Source organism: Perca fluviatilis, chromosome 11 (assembly GCF_010015445.1).
Source record: "Perca fluviatilis chromosome 11, GENO_Pfluv_1.0, whole genome shotgun sequence".
Classification (NCBI taxonomy): domain Eukaryota; kingdom Metazoa; phylum Chordata; class Actinopteri; order Perciformes; family Percidae; genus Perca; species Perca fluviatilis.
In genome coordinates this window covers 6,694,400-6,714,990 of record NC_053122.1, presented here as the reverse complement: position 1 = coordinate 6,714,990, position 20,591 = coordinate 6,694,400, and the positions used below count along the sequence as shown (strand labels likewise).

At 41.5% G+C, this 20,591-nt stretch overlaps 1 protein-coding gene across 5 annotated transcripts in view; it reads left to right on the top strand.

Moving 5' to 3' along the window:
• zmynd11 (zinc finger, MYND-type containing 11) overlaps nucleotides 1–17,443 on the top strand; it is a 38,965-nt gene extending 21,522 nt beyond the window's left edge. For 4 of the 5 annotated variants that reach the window (XM_039816292.1, XM_039816290.1, XM_039816288.1 and 1 more), the window contains 11 exons: nucleotides 1,781–1,858; nucleotides 2,829–2,921; nucleotides 3,803–3,890; nucleotides 4,040–4,095; nucleotides 4,766–4,843; nucleotides 5,742–5,860; nucleotides 7,243–7,597; nucleotides 9,746–9,820; nucleotides 10,998–11,306; nucleotides 13,243–13,428; nucleotides 16,634–17,443. In XM_039816292.1, coding sequence (XP_039672226.1) covers nucleotides 1,781–1,858; nucleotides 2,829–2,921; nucleotides 3,803–3,890; nucleotides 4,040–4,095; nucleotides 4,766–4,843; nucleotides 5,742–5,860; nucleotides 7,243–7,597; nucleotides 9,746–9,820; nucleotides 10,998–11,306; nucleotides 13,243–13,428; nucleotides 16,634–16,756 — 1,560 coding nt within the window. In that variant the 3' untranslated portion in view covers nucleotides 16,757–17,443. The remainder of the gene's footprint in view (nucleotides 1–1,780; nucleotides 1,859–2,828; nucleotides 2,922–3,802; nucleotides 3,891–4,039; nucleotides 4,096–4,765; nucleotides 4,844–5,741; nucleotides 5,861–7,242; nucleotides 7,598–9,745; nucleotides 9,821–10,997; nucleotides 11,307–13,242; nucleotides 13,429–16,633) is intronic. The other variant, XM_039816291.1, reaches the window with a different exon arrangement.
• Nucleotides 17,444–20,591: the final 3,148 nt, after the last annotated feature.

The following is a 20,591-nucleotide window of genomic DNA, read 5'->3' as shown; positions in this document are numbered from 1 at the left end:
GAGTCACCAGCCTCAGAAATCCCAAGTTAATAGCAGCTCAAATTAGAGACCAGATGAATGCCACACAGAGTTCTAGCAGCAGACACATCACTAGAACAACTTTTAAGAGGAAACTGCGCGAATCAGGCCTTCATGGTCAAGTAGCTGCTAGGAAACCACTGCTAAGGAGAGGCAACAAGCAGAAGAGATTTGTTTGGGCCAAGAAACACAAGGAATGGACATTAGACCAGTGGAAATCTGTGCTTTGGTCTGATGAGTCCAAATTTGAGATCTATGGTTCCAACCGCTGTGTCTTTGTGCGACGCAGAAAAGGTGAACGGATGGATTCTACATGCCTGGTTCCCACCATGAAGCATGGAGGAGGAGGTGTGATGGTGTGGGGGGGCTTTGCTGTTGACACTGTTGGGGATTTATTCAAAATTGAAGGCATACTTAACCAGCATGGCTACCATAGCATCCTGCAGCGACATGCCATCCCATCTGGTTTGCGTTTAGTTGGACCATCATTTATTTTTCAACAGGACAATGACCCGAAACACACCTCCAGGCTGTGTAAGGGCTATTTGACCAAGAAGGAGAGTTATGGAGTGCTGCGCCAGATGACCTGGCCTCCACAGTCACCGGACCTGAACCCAATCGAGATGGTTTGGGGTGAGCTGGACCGCAGAGTGAAGGCAAAAGGGCCAACAAGTGCTAAGCATCTCTGGGAACTACTTCAAGAATGTTGGAAAACCATTTCAGGTGACTACCTCTTGAAGCTCATCAAGAGAATGCCAAGAGTGTGCAAAGCAGTAATCAGAGCAAAGGGTGGCTACTTTGAAGAAACTAGAATATAAGACATGTTTTCAGTTATTTCACACTTTTTTGTTAAGTACATAATTCCATATGTGTTTGTTCATAGTTTTGATGCCTTCAGTGAGAATCTACAATGTAAATAGTCATGAAAATAAAGGAAACTCATTGAATGAGAAGGTGTGTCCAAACTTTTGGCCTGTACTGTATATCGACGACGTTGCTGGAAATTCTGCTGGATTTCCCTCTTTTCGGCCCGGATGTCCGTCCCCTTCCTCTTTCTTTGTGTTGGCGTTCTAACCTTCGGTTGATTTCTGAGGACTATGGTTAACTGCTCCTCAGATCTCTGCAGGGTAAATCCAGACAGCTAGCTAGACTATCTGTCCAATCTGAGTTTTCTGTTGAACGACTAAAACAACCTTTGAACGTACTCGTGTTCCACCAAAACAAGTTCCTTCCAGAGGCTATTTCGCAGAGGCACCGTCAGGTATATCGGCGAGAGCAAATGAAACATGAGCTCACACATTTGTTCCCGGGCCAGTAATTATCCAGTGTCTACAGAGAGGAAAAAGTGTGGTTTGTCCTGCAGAAAGCTTGCTGAGTTAACTGCGTTTCTCTTCTTTCTCCTGTGTACAGTCTTGTTTTCATGACATTTAAGAAATCAGTCGTCTGCAGAAGCAGGCACCACGATGGTAGTGTCAATATTTGTCATTCCAACTAATGTTGGTGCTCGCTGTAAGTTTGTATGCCAAGAGAGACGCCTGATAAATAAAGACAGTTGTTGTTTCTCACTTATTTGTAGCCCCGTTTCTGTCCCTCATTGTCTTCATTCCCTCCTCGTTCCTCTTTTCACTTCCTGTCTCCTCTACCAGTCTCTTGCCTTTTGGTATGTTTTGAAGATAAACATTTTTTTTTTGAAGTGTGCCTAATTGGAATTTTCCCTCCCTTGTCCCTGTTTCTCAACATCATCCCTCTTTCAAACCTGCAGGGCAGTAAAAAGAAGAACCTGAACAAACAGGAGATGAGTAAATACCTGCGCTTCATCGTCCAGCGTATGAAGGAGAGGGTGAGAACAACCATGTATTTATTTCTACCTGCTCAACTTATCAAACCTCCCGGTGACAGCACAGCAGATTGTTGTCCGAGTCTCTAACCCGGATTTTCCCCTAGGCCGTGTGCGCACCATACCACACCGGAAGCCACTCAGAAGGGTTAGGGTTAGGTCTAACCCCTAGTCGACCTCATTAGAAATCCTTTCCATAATGTTGTCAGACACTTAGAATATTAATCTGAGCCTGTCAGCGGCAAAACAAGCACTTTTGTGAAGGTAAATACAAGTTGGACAACTGCCCTGTTAACTTACATTGTAGCTTGTTTCGCCGACTGCAGCGATCTTGATTAATACTGGACCAATGTTGCTCTTGGGGGAATTACTGGAATTGTCGGGTCTTTGTAAATTATTTTAATTTAATTTATACTGTTTATTGATCCCCAGTGGGGAAATTGCAATTGACAGAGTAAATTATAGAGTGTGGTCTAGACCTACTCTGTCTGTAAAGTGTCTTGAGATAACTCTTGTTATGATTTTGATACTATAAATAAAATTGAATTGGTTGTGGCCTCTGCTGTGTTCTTTTGAAATATTTCACTAGTATAACTACCCACAATAACCCTCACTCCTCCTCGTAATCAGGAACGCATATCCCCTTTATTCTCCTCCCATTACCCCACCCTTTCATCTGCCTTTTCATCCACTACTGCTCTCTCTCTGTCTCTCTCTCTCGGTCTCTCTCTTCCTTCCCTCACCAACCTGTTCTCTATTAAAGTTGTGTTAAATCTCATTACTTCCCTCCCCCTACTTCTCCTGTTCTCTCCTTCCCGTCTCCCTTCATCCCACCGCTCCCTATAAAAACGGTATTAAATCTCATCAGTTGCCCTCCATGTGTCTCTGCTTCATTACTTCCCTCTAACACTGCCCCCTCCTCGTCCTCTCTATAAAGTGGCATTAAATCATTATCCCTCCTCTACATTTCCAGGCAGTGGACCTGCACAAGAAAGGCAAAGACACTAAACATCCTATGTACAAAAGGCTGATCCACACTGCGCTGGAAGTCTCAAACATCCAGGAGGTAACCAGCGTCCCCGTGAAACTCCCATCATCACTTACTGTCTATCTTTTTCTTCCATATTTATTTAGTCATCTAATCATTTTGCGATTGACCTTATTTTTTTTTTTTTGTATTTTAAGCTTTTGTTTTGAACCCTTACACAAATCCCCTCAGACTGTTATATTGAAACATCCCTGCACACGCTCTTTCTAGTTTAAAAACCTTGACTTTTACATTTTGGCAAATTGGCACTACTAAGAATATGCTGACTTTGCAGTTCCTGTTTGCATTAATCTCATGGATGTACACAGAACTATCACTTGGTCACTTTGATACTCAAGAAAACCTAAAATTGTTAAGTTTCTCTGGCAAGTTCTTGAGTTGCTAGGAGGGGCTTTTCTCTCTCTTTATTTATGGTGGACATTGGAGATAATGATATCCTTGACAAGGGTAAATCACAGTGAATCTAAATCTGTGTATCAAGCCTGTATGTTTAGATTTGACTGTGTTATGGCTCAGAGTGCAAATTTTGAAGCACATTTCTGCAATCTGGTGGAAAAGGGTTTTAAAGTACCTTATCTCCCTCCGTGAGCTGTCCATGATTTAGAGTGTGTGTGTGTGTGTTCTCACATGTCGGTCATGTGAATAGACCTCTTTATACTTGTTCTCTCTCTGACCAACTTTCTCTCCATGTTTTTGACTCTCCCTTTCTCTCTCTCTGTGTCTTGGTTTCTATCTGTCTGTCTCTTTCTCTCTGCATGTCTCTTTCTTTCTGGCCGGCTTTGTCTGTCTGTGTGTCTGTCTCTCTCTCTCTTTCTGTCTATGTCTCTCTCTTTCTGCCATTCTCTTCCCTCTGTCTGTATGTCTCTCTATTCTCTTCTCTGTCTGTCTCTCTCTCTCAGAACCTGTCTGAAGGAAAGTATAAAAGCTTCGAGGAGTTCAAAGCAGACGCTCAGCTGATTGTTCACAACACTTCCATCTTGTATGGAGGTGGGTCAAAGTTTGAATATATGGCACCTTGAGATTTATTTATCTTTTTTTTTAATTTTTTTTTTTTTACTAATAACACTTCCAGTTAAGTGAGTTTTTTATTTTAATTTTACAAAAACACATGTCCTCTGGTTTTGTGTGTGTGTCAGTTCACAGCGACCAGGCGGAGATCGCACGGCTGCTCTTCAGCGACACATGCCATGAGGTACCGCTGTTTTATTTATTCTCTATCACAGCTCACAGCAGTGAGATTTACTTAAGTTCTCCCGTTAAAGCTCTAGTGCGTAACCTTTTGATATTAATGAACGCCTGTTACATTCAAGCCATTGCCAAATGAGTTGCTACAAAGCTAATTAAGACTATCAGCTCCACAACAACTCTCTCTGGACTTCTCAGTATGACTATGTTAAGAAGATTGTGAGTCGAGCGAAGATAATGACCTTTTCTGAAGAGTCCATCATGTTTGTTTAATCCTCCGTGTCCTCCTTGGCTACTAGCAGCTGCGCGGAGGAGGGGTGGGGGCGATCACGAAAGGCTTGTATCATGTGGACGAACCAACAGTGTTGTTGTCTTTTGATTTGATTTATTTAATTGTATCAAAAATGCCTTACACATGAACAAAAGACATCAAATGCAATCGAGGATAAAGTAAGTCCAGGACTTATTTCCATTGTGGTTGTCATTACTTAGAAGTCCTCATAGGGGTGACAGAAACTACGCACTACAGCTTTAAGAGTTTATAAGCTTACATCTCCTTTTGTACTTTTTCAGAATTTGTGTCTAGTCCAGATTTGTTCAAAAAATGTGTGTACATTTAACTTTTCTGTCTTTCCCTTCTCCATGTTTTCTCCCTTCCCTTGTCTTTTCTCTTCCAGTTAAATGAGTTGTTGTTGTGTAAGAACTGTTTCTACCTGTCGAACGCCCGGCCAGACAACTGGTTCTGTTACCCCTGCGTGAGTACAACCAAACCTGCTCTCATCAGCTGCAGCAACCCAGTTTTACCTTCAGATGTTTTTATTTCTGGTAGAAGCTTTACAAGTATACAACTATTATGTGTAGCAGTTAAGAGGTGTGTATATACAATGGTATAAACATACTTAAAAAATTTGATGCATTGAACAAAAACTAAGTGCTCATATTATGCTCATTTTCAGGTTCATAATTGTATTTAGAGGTTATATCAGAATAGGTTTACATGGTTTAATTTTCAAAAGACACCATCTTTTTGTACTGCACATTGCTGCAGCTCCTCTTTTCACCCTGTGTGTTGAGCTCTCTGTTTTAGCTACAGAGTGAGACCTCTCACTTCTGTTCCATCTTTGTTGGGAGTTGCACATGCGCAGTAGCTAGGTAAGGACTACTAGCCAGTCAGAAGCAGAGTATGAGGGCGTGCCCTGACAGTACCTAGGTAAGGACTACTAGCCAGTCAGAAGCAGAGTATGCGGGTGTGCTACGCTAGCAGCTAGGCGAGCATTATAACGTGTGTTACAGAGTGACCCATGTTTGTCTCTGAAGTAAAGGCTGGACTACAATAGAGCTGTTTGGAGCAGTTGGTGAACAGTGTTTTCTGTTGGAGATGGTAAGTCCCTTTGGGGGGGACTTTGGGCTTTTTCAATTTGTAAACCTATAACGTGCACAAAAAAGATTTATATCACAATAAAGGAAAGGGAAAAAGCCAAGAAGCATAATATGAGCACTTTAAGGAACAAAGCATATAAAATGTAATTTTAGCATAAAAGTCAACCCACCACAAAGTAAAGTGTGGCAGGGTTTTTCTTGTTAGAAATACACCACTGGGTCGTATCTTTGGTCTATATTGTTTCTTTGTGTGTGTGTGTGTTCCCTCGGCAGAGCCCCAACCACGACCTGGTGTGGGCCAAGATGAAAGGATTCGGCTACTGGCCGGCCAAAGTCCTTCAGAGGGATGAAAACCAGGTGGACGTACGCTTCTTTGGCCACCAGCACCAGAGGTTAGCGCAGCTGGCAGACATCACAACAACACACAGCATCACTTTTTTTGTTCCATTGGTCTGAGCACCTCAGGTTGAGACTAGGGATGCACCAAATCCAGATTTCTTTGGCCGAATACCGAATCCACTGGTTAAGATTCTGCCGAAACCGAATACCGAATCCTCCTCCCATCCTCAGCCCATCAACACAGTAAACACATTAATGAAGTAAACAAATGGTTAACACAAGTTTTTAGCTGTGACTTTGCCTTTCCTGAAGTTGCTGCATTCTGGCTGCTGTCTGTAGACTCCTTCACGCACAACTCGTATTCTTTCGGATGTTTCGTACCAGATGTTGTAACAGCGGCCATGTTGTGTATAGTTTAGGGTCCTCGCCACCACCAGACAAATCGGCGTTGCAGATTGAACATGTAGCTGGACTTGAATGGTCTTCTTTTGACTGAAAGTACTGCCAAACAAGACGTTTTCTGCTCACCAGTTCCATTTTCACTTTCTCACAGCCTACTGCATTGAACGCTCCACCTACGTAAACACCTTCCTGTAATCAACGCCGGCGTCATTACATCGACCAGCGTAGCGCGAGCATAATGCAAGCGTAGGGTTCGGTTCGGGGGGAAAAAATTCTAAGATTCGGCAGAAACCCATCCCCGTCAAAAAGCCCAATATTCGGCCGAATCCTGGATTCGGTGCGTCCCTAGTTGAGACTGCTTGTGTTCTTATTTCTTTTAATTTTTTAATAATTGTTCTTCACAACACACAAAACAAGGACTGTTCCAGCTCTCACAACATTTATATAAATAGTGATGTCAGGATACCAAAAAGTGTCACGTCATCTGTTTTTTGTTATTTTCAACTTTCCGTCACTCTTTGATGTGAAAGGGTTTTAGGGGCGGGGCCAAGAAGAGCGTGATTTACATGTAATCTGGAGAAAACGACTCACTGACCTCGCCAAGACTGTCCGACGGCCGATTATCGGGTTGGTGAGTCAGGGCCATTAGGCGTATATACTGGCCCCGTCAGGTCCAGAAGAACCGCATCCCTCGGTACCTACGGTACTGTAAAAAAGTAGCGTCACGTTTTCAGAATTTTGGTATCGACTTGGTACCGAATTACCGGTTCTCGTGACATCCTATTTATAAAGCAACTTCACTCTGCTGAAACTAGTTTAAGAACGTCTCAGATTCAAGGTTATAATTGTAAAGAAGATGTCCTGTTTCTTGATTTAAAAAAAAAAAAAAAAATGGAAGATAAAACTTTTTTCAAAACAAAACTTTATCCAAAAACAAACCAGAACACGATGAAGATGGAATTGAAACGGATTAAAAAGTTGCAGTGCTGCTTGGTAAATCTCGAGCACTGTTTTCCTTGTCCCCGCTCCCCAGAGCGTGGATCCCCTCGGACAACATCCAGGACATCAAGGTGAGTGTCCAGCAGCTGCAGGTGAAGCGCAGCAACGGCTGGAAGAAGGCGTGCGAGGAGCTTGAGGTCTACCAGCGCTTCCTGAGGGAGGGCCGCTTCTGGAAAACAAAGATGGAGGAAGGCACCATGCAGTCACACCAGCAACTGCAGCAGAGCCAGAGCCAGAGCCAGAGCCAGAACCAGAACCAGAGCCAGAACCAGAACCAGAGCCAGAGCCAGCCACAGTCACAGGAGGGCAGCGGGAGGACGGACAGGCTGGACCGGACAGACGAAGCAGAGTCCAGCATCTCCTCCACCAGCAACGAGCAGGTCCGACATGTAAGTAGGCTCAGTTTAATTCTCAACCCCTTGAACTCGTCATCAGAGAATCCGGGCGTTCCCTTCCACTGTAAGGTTTGGGTGCAGCTCCCGAGCCGTTTTAGGCAGCACCTGATCCGATTGAATGTAACTGAAAGACTTTTCTCACATCTAATGATTGAAGTTGGTCATGAGTGGACTTCTTTTAGCAAGTTTTGTCTTTTTTGAGTGGTATTTATGTATCATCTGCTCTAATCTTTTCCAAGGTTTTAGACACCGATATGGTGATAATAACGGTCCAAAATGATGTGAGAAACAGTCGCAGAACTACCACCAAATGACCAAAAAGGAGACGGTTACACTTTACTTGAAGGTATCTACATAACAGTGACATGACACTGTCATGAAACTGTCATAAACATTATAAACAAGTCATAAACGTTTATGACATAACGCTTCTTTTACTAAGTGTCATTTGGTTTTTGTTATGGTTATGGTGAGAGTTAGGGTTAGGGTTCATGTGTCATGACAGTGTCATGTGTTCATGACAGTGTCATGTCACTCTTATGTAGATACCTTCAAGTAAAGTATTAGCGAAGAGACCAAATCCCTTTTTTCTTTTTTTAATTTTAATTTAAGGAGTTTTTTCTTGAAGAGTGATGCTTAAACAGAATACCCCACCAAATACACTGATATTTTTGCTTATTGTGATATCATTTCTTGGGGTATCTTCAAATGCTCCATATCCCTAAAATCAGTACAACCTAAGCCAAAAGGATATGCAAAGCAATAAACCATAATAATCAAAAATTTTTTTTTTTTTTTTTTTTTTTTTTTTTTTTTTTTTTTTATTTTTTTTTTTTTTTTTTTTTTAAAGAAAAAAAAAAATAAAAGGAACAAAACTGAGAGGATAAACAAAGTTGAAATACATAAACCGAAACACTGTAGATAAATACAGTAGACATTGCCACCTGGTGGCTGTACTACACAATGTCAGTACAACAACTTTGCAGGTATTTTTTTTACATGGTTGGCAGTGTTTTCTTTTAAGTAAAAAAAATCTTTCATTCAGAGGAATTATAGCTAAAACTTTTCTCAAGTGGTCAAAGACTTTTTTTCACTGTACACCATCTTTCAAAAATACAGATAATTAAAAGCTTTGTAGCTTCCAGGTTCCCTCCGAATTACTTACCCTCATGTTGTCTTCGGGTCAAATTTGACCCCTTTTTCGAAGTTTTATATCAGAATTATGGGTTTCTGTCAACAAAGTCTCCCCAAAATGAACATGCAACACTAAAATAAAAATGTATGATCACTACTTTCATGGTCTACCCGGGTCAAAATCTGTGATAATACATAAACATTATGTTCCTTTGATCTCAACTATTACCCCGTTTACACGTACATGGTTATTTTGAAAAGCGGAGACATTTGCCTTCGTTTGTGCCCTTCGTTTACACGCAAACAGAGAATTTGCCTCTGGAAACGATTCTTTCTAAAAACTCCGGCCAGAGTGGAGATTCTGGAAAACGTTTGTTTGCAGGTTTGCATGTAAACTGAGATAAACGGAGGTTTAGGCAGCCGAGGAAGCGAGGAAGAGAAGAGAGAGGAAGTGATTCGTTGCTGTTGTTGCTATTTTCAGGATTCTGATTGGCTAACGTGGGCTTGAACTTCTCGTTACACTTCCACCTACAGGTTTGGCATGCTCTTGACAGCATGTACACACGGGTTCGTGTAAACAAACACTTTTTCTGAAAACTGACAGCTGTGCACGATGTTATTTGTTTTGAAATGTCCCTTTATGAAAATAGCCGGCCACGTGTAAACGTAGCATATTAGGCATAATTTCATGTAAATGAGGTGCAGTGACCATAAATTCCAAAGAAGTGTGAAATGAGAAATGGTAGTAAGTTGGAATCAAGTTGGCTAAGAAGATGTAAGACAGACCTGGGGGAGACTTTACAGGCTACTTTATGCTTTATATAAACCAGACCAGGTCAGTTTTGGTCATTGTGAAGACGATACAAGGGTTAAGTTAAATGCTTCAAATTAATAAGTGCTTTCTCAGTCTATATTGGAAACAGGAAGAACACATTTAAGATACTTTTAACATTTTACGACTAGTTTATTTTGTAATATTTTATTCTGTTTTTTTTTCTTTTTCTCCAGCTCAAAAGCAGCCTGGAGCCCAAGGCCAAGAAAAGTCGTCGGACTCAAATAGTCGAACCCAAAGAAGAAGCCAGCGTAAGTTGGACTCTCATCACACGCACAATATTCTGTCAAAGCCACAATGTGGCTACACAGATAATATAGTAATAATTAGTAGTAGTTGGGACAAATGTCTCGTCGGCTTTGGTTAGAGTGTGTCTTATCTATTAGCTTATGGCAGAGCTAGATTGCAAGATCTGTACCATTATTACAAATACTTAATTTTTTTAATTTTTTTAGAAGTATTCTCTGTCCTTATGAAAATGTTTGTTTGTTCATGTAAAAAAAAAATGCATTTTTATAAATCAAAAGATATAGTTAATGGACTCAAAATTCCAGTATGAGATGGGCTAAAATCTTGGCCTCTTCAGAAAGACTCAAATACTAAATGCTTGCTGTTTTCTGTTTATCTACCACATCAGCTTCATCGTGTTTGCAACAGGAAGGTAGTGAAGTTTCACAGGAAGTGTCGAGACAATAATATGTCACCAGAAGTGGCCGATTATATCTAAATGTTTTTTTTTTGTTTTCAGGAAGCTAATGTAGGTCTAAATCCAGTTTCCTTATAGGCCTGAGAATAGTCTTTTAATGTTTTCTCTTAATGCTACTCTGTTATTTTAATGTTATTTATTTATTTTACAGTTTTAAATTTATCACGTACATTTATAAACTGAAAGTGGGATTGTTTCTACAGTGAATTGTGCTGCGGGAGGCTTTTATTTTTATTTTTTTGTGGCGTTTTAGTCAGCCAATCACTGTCACTGCTGCAGCTAAAGCAGCCAGGAAGCTCCTTGTCTCATAATGGGCATGTGTGTCGATTTGAGCAGAAGCGACGCTTACCCCCTTGGTTGTAACTCTGTCTGGCGCACCCACCGCTAGCCTAGCTTAGCACAGATCCTGGAGGTAACCGGCTCCATCTAGCCTAGCTTAGCACAGATCCTGGAGGTAACCGGCTCCATCTAGCCTAGCTTAGCACAGATCCTGGAGGTAACCGGCTGATGTAATGATGTAATAAATGATTCTAGTCCATATAGTCCTTTCTGGCATACTTTTATACTTTTGCCTGGTTTGATGGTGAAACAGTTATTGAAGAGGTCTTTAAAGGTAACTTGGTGAACCTTGCAGAAAGTCTGTACACATGTTTTTCTATAACACCTAAAAATGTCTCTTCTCTTCTTCTTTTTTTTTTTTTTTTTTTAAATCCGACTTTCAGTCTGTGCTTCACTGCTCGTCTCTTCACCAGGACCCGGAGCCCGAGATGGAGGCGGTCAGCTCCAGCCAGGAGATCCCCGTGTCCTCGGCGCCCCAGCAGCCCGAGAAGCTGTCGGTGTCCACGCAGACCAAGAAGGCCAGCGGCGGGTCGCCTCGCACGCTCCACCGCGGCACCCAGACCAACAGCGACGGCGCCTGCCAGAACATGTGCCACGAGAAGTACACCAAGGTCTTCAACGACGTCAAGGAGATGATGAAGGCCGACAACAAGCGGGAGACGGAGAGGGTCGTCCGAGAGGCTCTGGAGAAGGTGCGTTTTCTGTGTTTCGTGAGGTCCGTATCTGTGAGTAGGGCTGGGTACCAAATTTGCTACTTTTCTAACGAATCAAATATTCAATACCTAAGGAGTAGGAGTGCCTGAAATGAGTGAACAAAACCGGTTTTGGGATATCGTTATCGCGATATTAATTGCGATAAACAAACTAGTGTACTCCGTTCTGCTACTTTCAGTAATCTGCTTAATGTCCCATGACATGGTGCTCTTTGGATGCTTTTATATAGACCTTAGTGGTCCCCTAATACTGTATCTGAAGTCTCTTTTATATAGACCTTAGTGGTCCCCTAATACTGTATCTGAAGTGTCTTTTATATAGGCCTTAGTGGTCCCCTAATACCGTATCTGAAGTCTCTTTTATATAGACCTTAGTGGTCCCCTAATACTGTATCTGAAGTCTCTTTTATATAGGCCTTAGGGGTCCCCTAATACCGTATCTGAAGTCTCTTTTATACAGGCCTTAGTGGTCCTCTAATACTGTATCTGAAGTCTCTTTTATATAGGCCTTAGTGGTCCCCTAATACTGTATCTGAAGTCTCTTTTATATAGGCCTTAGTGGTCCCCTAATACTGTATCTGAAGTCTCTTTATATAGACCTTAGTGGTCCCCTTAATACTGTATCTGAAGTCTCTTTTATATAGACCTTAGTGGTCCCTCTAATACTGTATCTGAAGTCTCTTTTATATAGGCCTTAGTGGTCCCTCTAATACTGTATCTGAAGTCTCTTTTATATAGGCCTTAGTGGTCCCCTAATACTGTATCTGAAGTCTCTTTTATATAGACCTTAGTGGTCCCCTAATACTGTTTCTGAAGTCTCTTTCCGAAATTCAGCCTTGGTGCAGAATTACAGCCACTAGAGCCAGTCCCACAATGAGCTTTCCTTAGGATGTGCCATTTCTGTGTCTATAGTTATTGAGGAGGAGAGAGGGGGAGCAAGGTGGAGGGTGTGGCCTTGACCAACTGCTACTTTTCTCGTTTGAAAGCCATGATGTCTCTCTCTTCTCTCTGGGTTGGCCAAATTCTTGGGCGGGCAAATCAGAGAAAGGGGAGGTAACCTTGCTCCTTATGACCTCATAACAAGCAGATTCCAAAACGGCTCATCTGAGCTTTCATTTTCTCAAAGGCAGAGCAGGATACCCAGGGCCTCGGTTTACACCTATCACCATTTCTAGCCACTGGGGACCATAGGTAGGCTGGGGAACTCATATTAATGTTAAAAAACCTCATAAAGTGAAATTTTCATGCCATGGGACCTTTAAATACAACCCGTTGCTTGTTGAATTTAAAACCAATGAAAGCAAATACTTTCCAGCATTCTTTCACTGAACAAACTGAACATTGTAAATAAATGGCACCACTAAAATAAGAAAGACAGTTACATTTTAAAGTGCACTTTTCTACTGATTATTTTCTTTCAACTAACACAAAAAAATCTCAGAGCATCTTATGCGATACGTTGGCAGGCTTTCACCATGTGTTTTATTGCGGCAGTTGATATCACGATGGCGGTAAATAAACATATATATTGTGCAGCCCTACTAAGGAGTAAGCCAATCAGCACGCAGCATGATTGGCTGTCTAACGTTACACGTCGTAGACACACCCTACGGTACACAGAGAGACGAGGCTCACGTAGTAGGAGCTGAAAAATTAATAAAAAGATTTGCGCGGGTTGGACTCCGACCTGCGGCCCTTTGCTGTATGTCATTCTCCCCCCTCTCTCTCCCCTTTCATGTCTTCTGCTGTCCTATATAATAAAGGCCTAAAATGCCCCAAAAATAATCTTAATAAAAATAAATTTGTGCCGCAAACGGTGTTGGTACCGGTATTGAATATTTTGTAACGCTACCCGGCCCTACCTATGAGAGAGAGAGTCTGTTTTTAAACTGCCAGCCTGCCTCTGTCCCCAAAGCTCCGCACGGAGATGGAGGAGGAGAAGCGCCAGGCGGTGAGTAAGGCGGTGGCCGGAGCTCAGACGGAGATGGAGCGGAAGTGTAAACAGGTGAAGGAGAAGTGTAAAGAGGAGCTGGTGGAGGAGGTGAAGAAGGTGGTGGGCCAACACAAACAGCTCATCTCCCAGACCAAGAAGAAGCAGTGGGTGAGTTCTGGGGGGGGGGGAATCAAATCATTAGCTGCCTGCTACTCGTGGCTTCAGCGTGTTTGTAACTACAGTTTTTAACAAGAGACCCAGATAATTCACTGCCACTCTGTCTGTGTTCTTTCTCTACATGTCACCGTGTTATGTTTGTCCTTTTTTCTGTTAGCGTGCTAACGTACCGTGTTCATGACAAAAGTCTAAAGTCTTAATCGTTTCGATCTGAAACCAGAGTTTAATCTTTCAGTCCTTTATTTATAGCGATGGATGGAGCCGTAGATACGGAAATTTGTCTTGCAATACAAGCTCCAACAATTACAACATAACAACCTCAAAAAAAAAAAGCTAAAAACATAAGCATCAATTTAACATAAATAAGATATTGACAGAGGAACAGATGAGTAATAGTAGTTTATATTTGGTCTTTCTGCAGTCTGGGACCCTATAGCGCCTCCCGGAGGGCAGGATCTGGTACTATCCATGCAACACATGGGAAGAGCCCTGGGACTATAACTCTATAACTTTTTTTTTAATTTATATATAGTACCTTTCATACAGACATGCAGCCCAAAGTACTTCACGTAGCAACATTGAAACAACACAGATAAACAAAACAAAAAATTACAACAATAATATTGTAAAAATAACCCTCCACTCTGCTCACGTGTATTCGGCAGGCACATCAGTTCAGTTTTTTATCATTTCCTGATCTAAAACCAAAGTCTTGACCGGATTCATTCAGTCATTCAACAGGTGATGAGATGTCATGGCTTCTCCACTGCCCTCAAGTGGCCAAAACAACATATAACTCAACTCAACTTTATTTATAAAGCACCATAATACAAACATGCAGCCCTTAATGCAACACAGACAAAAAAAACAATATAGTATAAATAAAATTGTGCTAAACTAAAAATATACAATAATAATAATAATAATAATAATAATAATGTAAAAATGAACAGCGCTGTGACAAGGAGATAACCCTCCACTCTGCTCACATGCATTTGGCAGAAACCGAGAGACCGGCCTTTAAACACTGTTTGACAGTAACACACTTGCAAGAATGAAAAAAAAAAAAACAGCGGTGATGAGCTAGACTGCATCGCCGCGGTAATGCGCTAACCGCGGCAGCCCTAGTTGTTACATGCGGTGTTTGTAAATGTAAATGTATTCCCTGTTTCTATGCTATACGTACTGTTTACAGTAATTACAACAATTCTATTCACATTTACTTCCAATTCAAAGTGATACAACGGAGAGATTCTCTCCAGCTTTTTCTGTGATTTTAATTTGAAGTGTATGCTTATTTTTACTGTTGCATTAGCAAGAAACCGAACCCCTCGTCAAAAAGCCCAATATTTGGCCGAATCCGAATCCTGGATTCGGTGCAACCCTGTTTTTAGTTTGATGAAATATCTGTATTGATTGCGTAATCATTAGGAGTGGTACGGTTCACAAAACCCACGGTTCGGTTCGTATCACGGTTTTAGGGTCCCGGTTTTCGGTACTGTAGTTCTTGTTATTTTTTTCTTTTAATCTTTAACACTCCAGAATATACTTCAGCATATGAGATATATATATATATATATATATATATATATATATATATATATATATATAGCTAAAATTAGCATGTTGAATGCATGTTGCACAATACATGCACACAGTGGCAGTTCTGTATATGGTTTTATTCCATCATAGGTAACATGAAATCCCAAATGTTCCCACACACCAGACTATAAACGACGCTGGTGTATCCTCCAGCTCTGGGCAGCCTCTCTCCCACTTGACATTTTGCAGCAGCAGCAGCACACTCCACTTGAGGAGCGGTCGGCTCGGCGCCTCTCAAAATCTGACGAAAATCTTTTAAACTGACCTTTGTCGATCTGAAATGAAAAACTCAGATTCAGCAACTGCATGGCCTATTTCTCGCTTAAAATGTTTTCAGAAACACGTTTCGGTGAACTATTTTAGTACAATATGAGATCGTATTCTGAACGAGCCGCCATTAGAGTCTGTTTTGAAATTCGGGAGCAGCAAGACCCATGTGACGCGTTCGTCCAATCAGCTGCCGTGTGTTGTGTTCGTCCCGCTCATCCCGCTCGTCATTTCCGGTAAGTGTTTTCACAGAGGTGTCGAAAGTGGGCGCTACGGCAGTAAGTGGTTAGTGCACTTTAAAGCTGCAGTAGGTAAGATTGTGAAGATCCAGGACTTTGCCAACAAATTTGAACATCGACAACTTCTCAGTCCCTCCCCCCTTTCTGCTGCAGCCCAAACGTCTCCTAAGCCCCGCCCACACAACAGAGTTTTGACAGAACTGCATGTCAGACAACATGTTCAATAACTAAACACCAACACAACGTTAACTTTACTCACCAACAGTAAAACGATGCTAACTAGCAGGCTACCGTTAGCCATTTCAGCATCATATCAGACCGACCACTGTGCTAACGTTACTATCATCCTCACCAACCTAGCTTTGTGGACTTTTGACTACTAATAACCAAGTGGAAGATAAATCATTCATGGTAATTATGTTACCTGTCGAGAAGAAATGTGGCTACGTCTGCATCGTTCTTCAGATTTTTAAAATCCTGCAGCCACGCCACCTCTGAAAAGCCACTTCACCACCGGAGTTTTGGGAAACTTTTCTGCAGCTCGTGCCTGGGGAGAACGCTATATATGCGTGTGGCTGAGCAGTGATTGACAGGCAGATAGACCCCCCCCTGTGGCCCTGATTGGAGAAAATCAACCGGGAGCGGTGGAATTTTGCCAAACTCACTACAGGCTGTAGGTGGTGCCAGAGGAGCTGGATTTATTTTTTATACATAATTCATGTAGTTCTACTGGAACATAGGGTCAGTTTCAGCAAATGTGACAGAAAGTTAGTTTTATAAGACTTACCTACTGCATCTTTAACAGTGTACTGACGAACTGTGCGGCACACACACGCGCCGAACCGAGACTAGCGAACCGAGCGGTTCGGATGTTTTTTCGTGAACCGTACCACCCCTAGTAATCGTATAACTGCAGGAGGCTCGCGAGCCGCGCTGTGAGCACCACTGCTCTAGTCTCGGTTTGGGTATTCTTGCTTCCACGCTGTAAATGACTTTTGATCCATGTTTTTAAAAAGCTGGTGTATCTTTCTTTTCCTTTGGGCCCTTGGTTCTTTTAACCGGGCCCTGTTGTGTTGTGTGGTTTCCAGTGTTACAACTGCGAGGAGGAGGCCATGTACCACTGCTGCTGGAACACTTCGTACTGCTCCATCAAGTGTCAGCAGGAGCACTGGCACGCTGACCACAAACGGACCTGCCGCAGGAAGAGATGAACAAGCCCCGCCCCCCCTCCTTTCCCCACCCTGTCCCTTCTGAACTCACACAGCACGCCATTGGCTCTCGCCTTGTCCTCTTCCTGTCAGTCAGTGTCTACAACACACACACACACACACACACACACACACACACACACACACACACAACACACAACACCTCTCTCCTGCTTCTCTTATTGCCTTCCTGAAAACTTTGTGGACCCGATGTTTTCTGCGTGAAAAGAGCAATTTGTTCCCTTTTTTAGTTTTTAAATTTTTCTATTATTTAACATTGTATTGATTTTTATTTTTTTTTCTTTCTATCTTGTGTTCTGTCCCTCTGAATCGCGAACAGATTGCTCGAGAGCAATAGCTCGAATGCCGAGTCATGGTATGGATTTTTGGGTTGGTTTCTTATTCAGATTTCTTTTTTTTGTTGTTGTTTTTTCTTTCTTTACTGAAGTGCTAATTTTTTGAGCTTGCCTCCGAGAATGTGTTATTTAAGTGCGTAGTAAACAGATGCGCGATTGACCGAGAACATTTTATTACCTGAATTTTTAAATAAAATCACTTTTCGTACTGTAAATGCAAACCAATACACACTGTCGATCTTACAAGAAAACTGAAAACGCACCGTAAGTCCTATCGCAGCATCCGAAGAGCTCCGCTTCCTTAGAGAAAACCTATTTCGAAGAAAAAAAATTTAAAAAATGAGACAAAAAACTACCTAAGATATTAATTTGTAGACGACTTGGCTCACCGACGTTAACACATGTGTGTATATATTTTTTTTTCTTTCCATGAAACTGTTGCGGTGACGAATAGCACCTTTTTCATCATTTCTACCTAAAACTCTTATTGTGCTCAAGTCATTTATTGGGAACAGGGTCACGAGGTCGGCATTGAAAAGACGCCGACAAAATAAATCTTCAATGTATTATTATGATAATAATATTGTTATGCACATTTTGGGGCTCTTTTGTGTGAATAGACATTTTTTTATGAGTCAGATATTAAAAACAAACATTTTAATTGGTTCTAAATTGGGGAATTGTAGAGCAATCTTCCCTGAGCTGGATCTTAGAGAGGTTTTCATGACTTGACAGTTGTTCCCCCTCCACCCCACCCCCCCACACACTTTCTTTTTTTTGTGCACATTTTTATTGTTTTCTTAACAACCCAAATGCTTGTAATATTGCCAAAAAGAAATCTGACATTTTGTTGAACCTGCCTGAGAAGATCTGGTGTGTCCTCCCTCCTGTTGCGCCCCCACCTCCAAAAACCTTAAAGTGCTCATATTATGCTTTTTGGCTCTGCTTCTGACTGGCTAGTAGTCCTTACCTAGGTACTGTTAGGACACGCCCTCATACTGCTTCTGACTGGCTAGTAGTCCTTACCTAGCTACTGTCAGGACACGCCCTCATACTCTGCTTCTGACTGGCTAGTAGTCCTTACCTAGCTACTGTCAGGACACACCCTCATACTCTGCTTCTGACTGGCTAGTAGTCCTTACCTAGCTACTGTCAGGACACCGCCATACTCTGCTTCTGACTGGCTAGTAGTCCTTACCTAGCTACTGTCAGGACACGCCCTCATACTGCTTCTGACTGGCTAGTAGTCCTTACCTAGCTACTGTCAGGACACACCCTCATACTCTGCTTCTGACTGGCTAGTAGTCCTTACCTAGCTACTGCACATGTGCAACTCCCAACAAAGATGGAACAGAAGTGAGATGTCTCACTCTGTAGCTAAAACGGAGAGCTCACCACACAGGGTGAAAAGAGGAGCTGCAGCAATGTGCAGTACGACAAAAATATGGTGTTTTTTGAAAATTAAACCATGTAAACCTATTCTGGTAGAACCTCTAAATACAATTGTGAACCCGAAGATGAGCATAATATGAGCACTTTAAAATAATAATGATGTATATTTTTCCGAGCGTCGCCAGTGTCATTTTTAATTTTAATTTTTTATAGTGATGTACACTATTGTACTACTCTTTTCTTTTCTTAACCCCCGAGTGACTCTTTCACTGCTTACGCTGTAGTTGGTGGTCAGTGCCTGCTTCTCTTCTTTCCTTTTTCGGTTTCTCATCCTCGCACTAAAGGCGACACGCATGTTGATAGTTCCATAGTCTGTCTTTCTTTCTTTCATTACGGTTAAAAATAAAAAAACACAAAAAAAAAAAAGAGAGACCAGAAGCTCGCTGGTGTTTTAATAACAAGCGACGGATGGACCAATATAAACAATATGCAAATGTGAATGATCAAATTAATCTTTTCTATCGTTTTATTTTAAAAAGAATTTCCTGCACTGGATGTCGAGTGTCGATGGTGTATAAATATGGTGCTTGGAAACCTTTTTTTTTTTTCTTTCTCCTTCCAAAATGCGGCAATAAAATTGCCAGTTTTTGGTTATCTTTTGAGGAAGTGTGACTTTTAAAGTTTGTTGACTGTTTCCTCGGTAATGAAGACTTGACTGAACGGAGGAATAAATAATTCAGCTCTACTCTGTATAGACGCAGCGCTTTTGTTTTTACAGATTTGTGCTTCTGTTAACATGACAAATATAATACCGTAAATTCTCACATAGTGGGCAGGACCCTTTTTTTAAATGATTGATTTTGATAATCTCTGATTCCCCTCAACTAAAGCGAGAATCAGACTTTTATAGCAAAGTCTTTTTTTATTTTTGTATTATGTTTTAAAGTCCTGTTGTCCTTTTTTTTTTTTTTTTTTAACACATAACTTCCTTCATCAGCTCCGGTGCCAAATTCCACATCGCGTACTAATTGTATCCGGGACGTACTACCTATCAGTTGTCACGGTGACTGATTTCTAGGTTTAGATTACCAGAACATCAAGTTAACTCTTCCATTCAACAGGAAACGAATGCAACACACGAGCCAACAGACGAAAAACAAAGTTTTTCAAAGATTTTATACTTTTTCATCTTGATATATTTCTGTAGCTAGTAGTCCCAATTCTGTACTCCATACTACTATCTGAATCAAGTGTGTACTACACCCTTCTATTCTTATACTGCTTTTGCACTTACTACACAAAAAGTACACCCATTTGAATTGCATTTTAAATTGCAACTTTGTACTCCACCTGCCAATCAACCTTGTTAAGAAAGCAAAAAGTTTGACAAAATCTTGTAAATGGGTTTCATTTCTTTTCTTTTGGGAGATGTTCTTGGAGAGCCACCGTAGTAGCTCCTCCAAGTCCTTTCGTCAACTTCATTATTTCTATAATTTTTAATTTATCATTGATTCTTTTCCCCATCTATTTCGTTTTATTATTACTAGTTTTGTCCGTTCAACACCCAAAAGATATCCGATTTACATCCAATCGAACAGAAGAGCAGCAAATCCTCACTTTTGAGCAACGACAATAACATATTTTTTTGGCCCAATTGTTTTATTTGATAATCACTTACCAAAATTGGTGCATGTTCATTTTCTTAATTACTTATTATTTTTTGTTCCAGTGTAAAGTCACTGCAGACTCAGAGCTTGTGGTGTGACGTATTGGAACTGGGACATTTGTTGTAGAAATCTCCTTCTTTTTACCTGGGAAGGCTTTTATTGTGGAAAGTGTCCAGGAAGTGGTGAAGAGATTCCTTAAACGGCAGCCTAAAGCACAAATGCGCGGCCACGTTCAGCCCCGACAAAACGTAGCGTTTAGACAGAAACCGTCTTTTTATTAACCACGAGTTTACAGAGCCGTCTCGGCTGATTGGGTATCACCTGGGACGCAGCCAAAAAAACGAGAGAAAACCTATCTCAAAGCTCGTTGCGCACCGCTCCGGGAAACCGTAGCGAAACGCTGCACACCGTTTAGAGATTGAA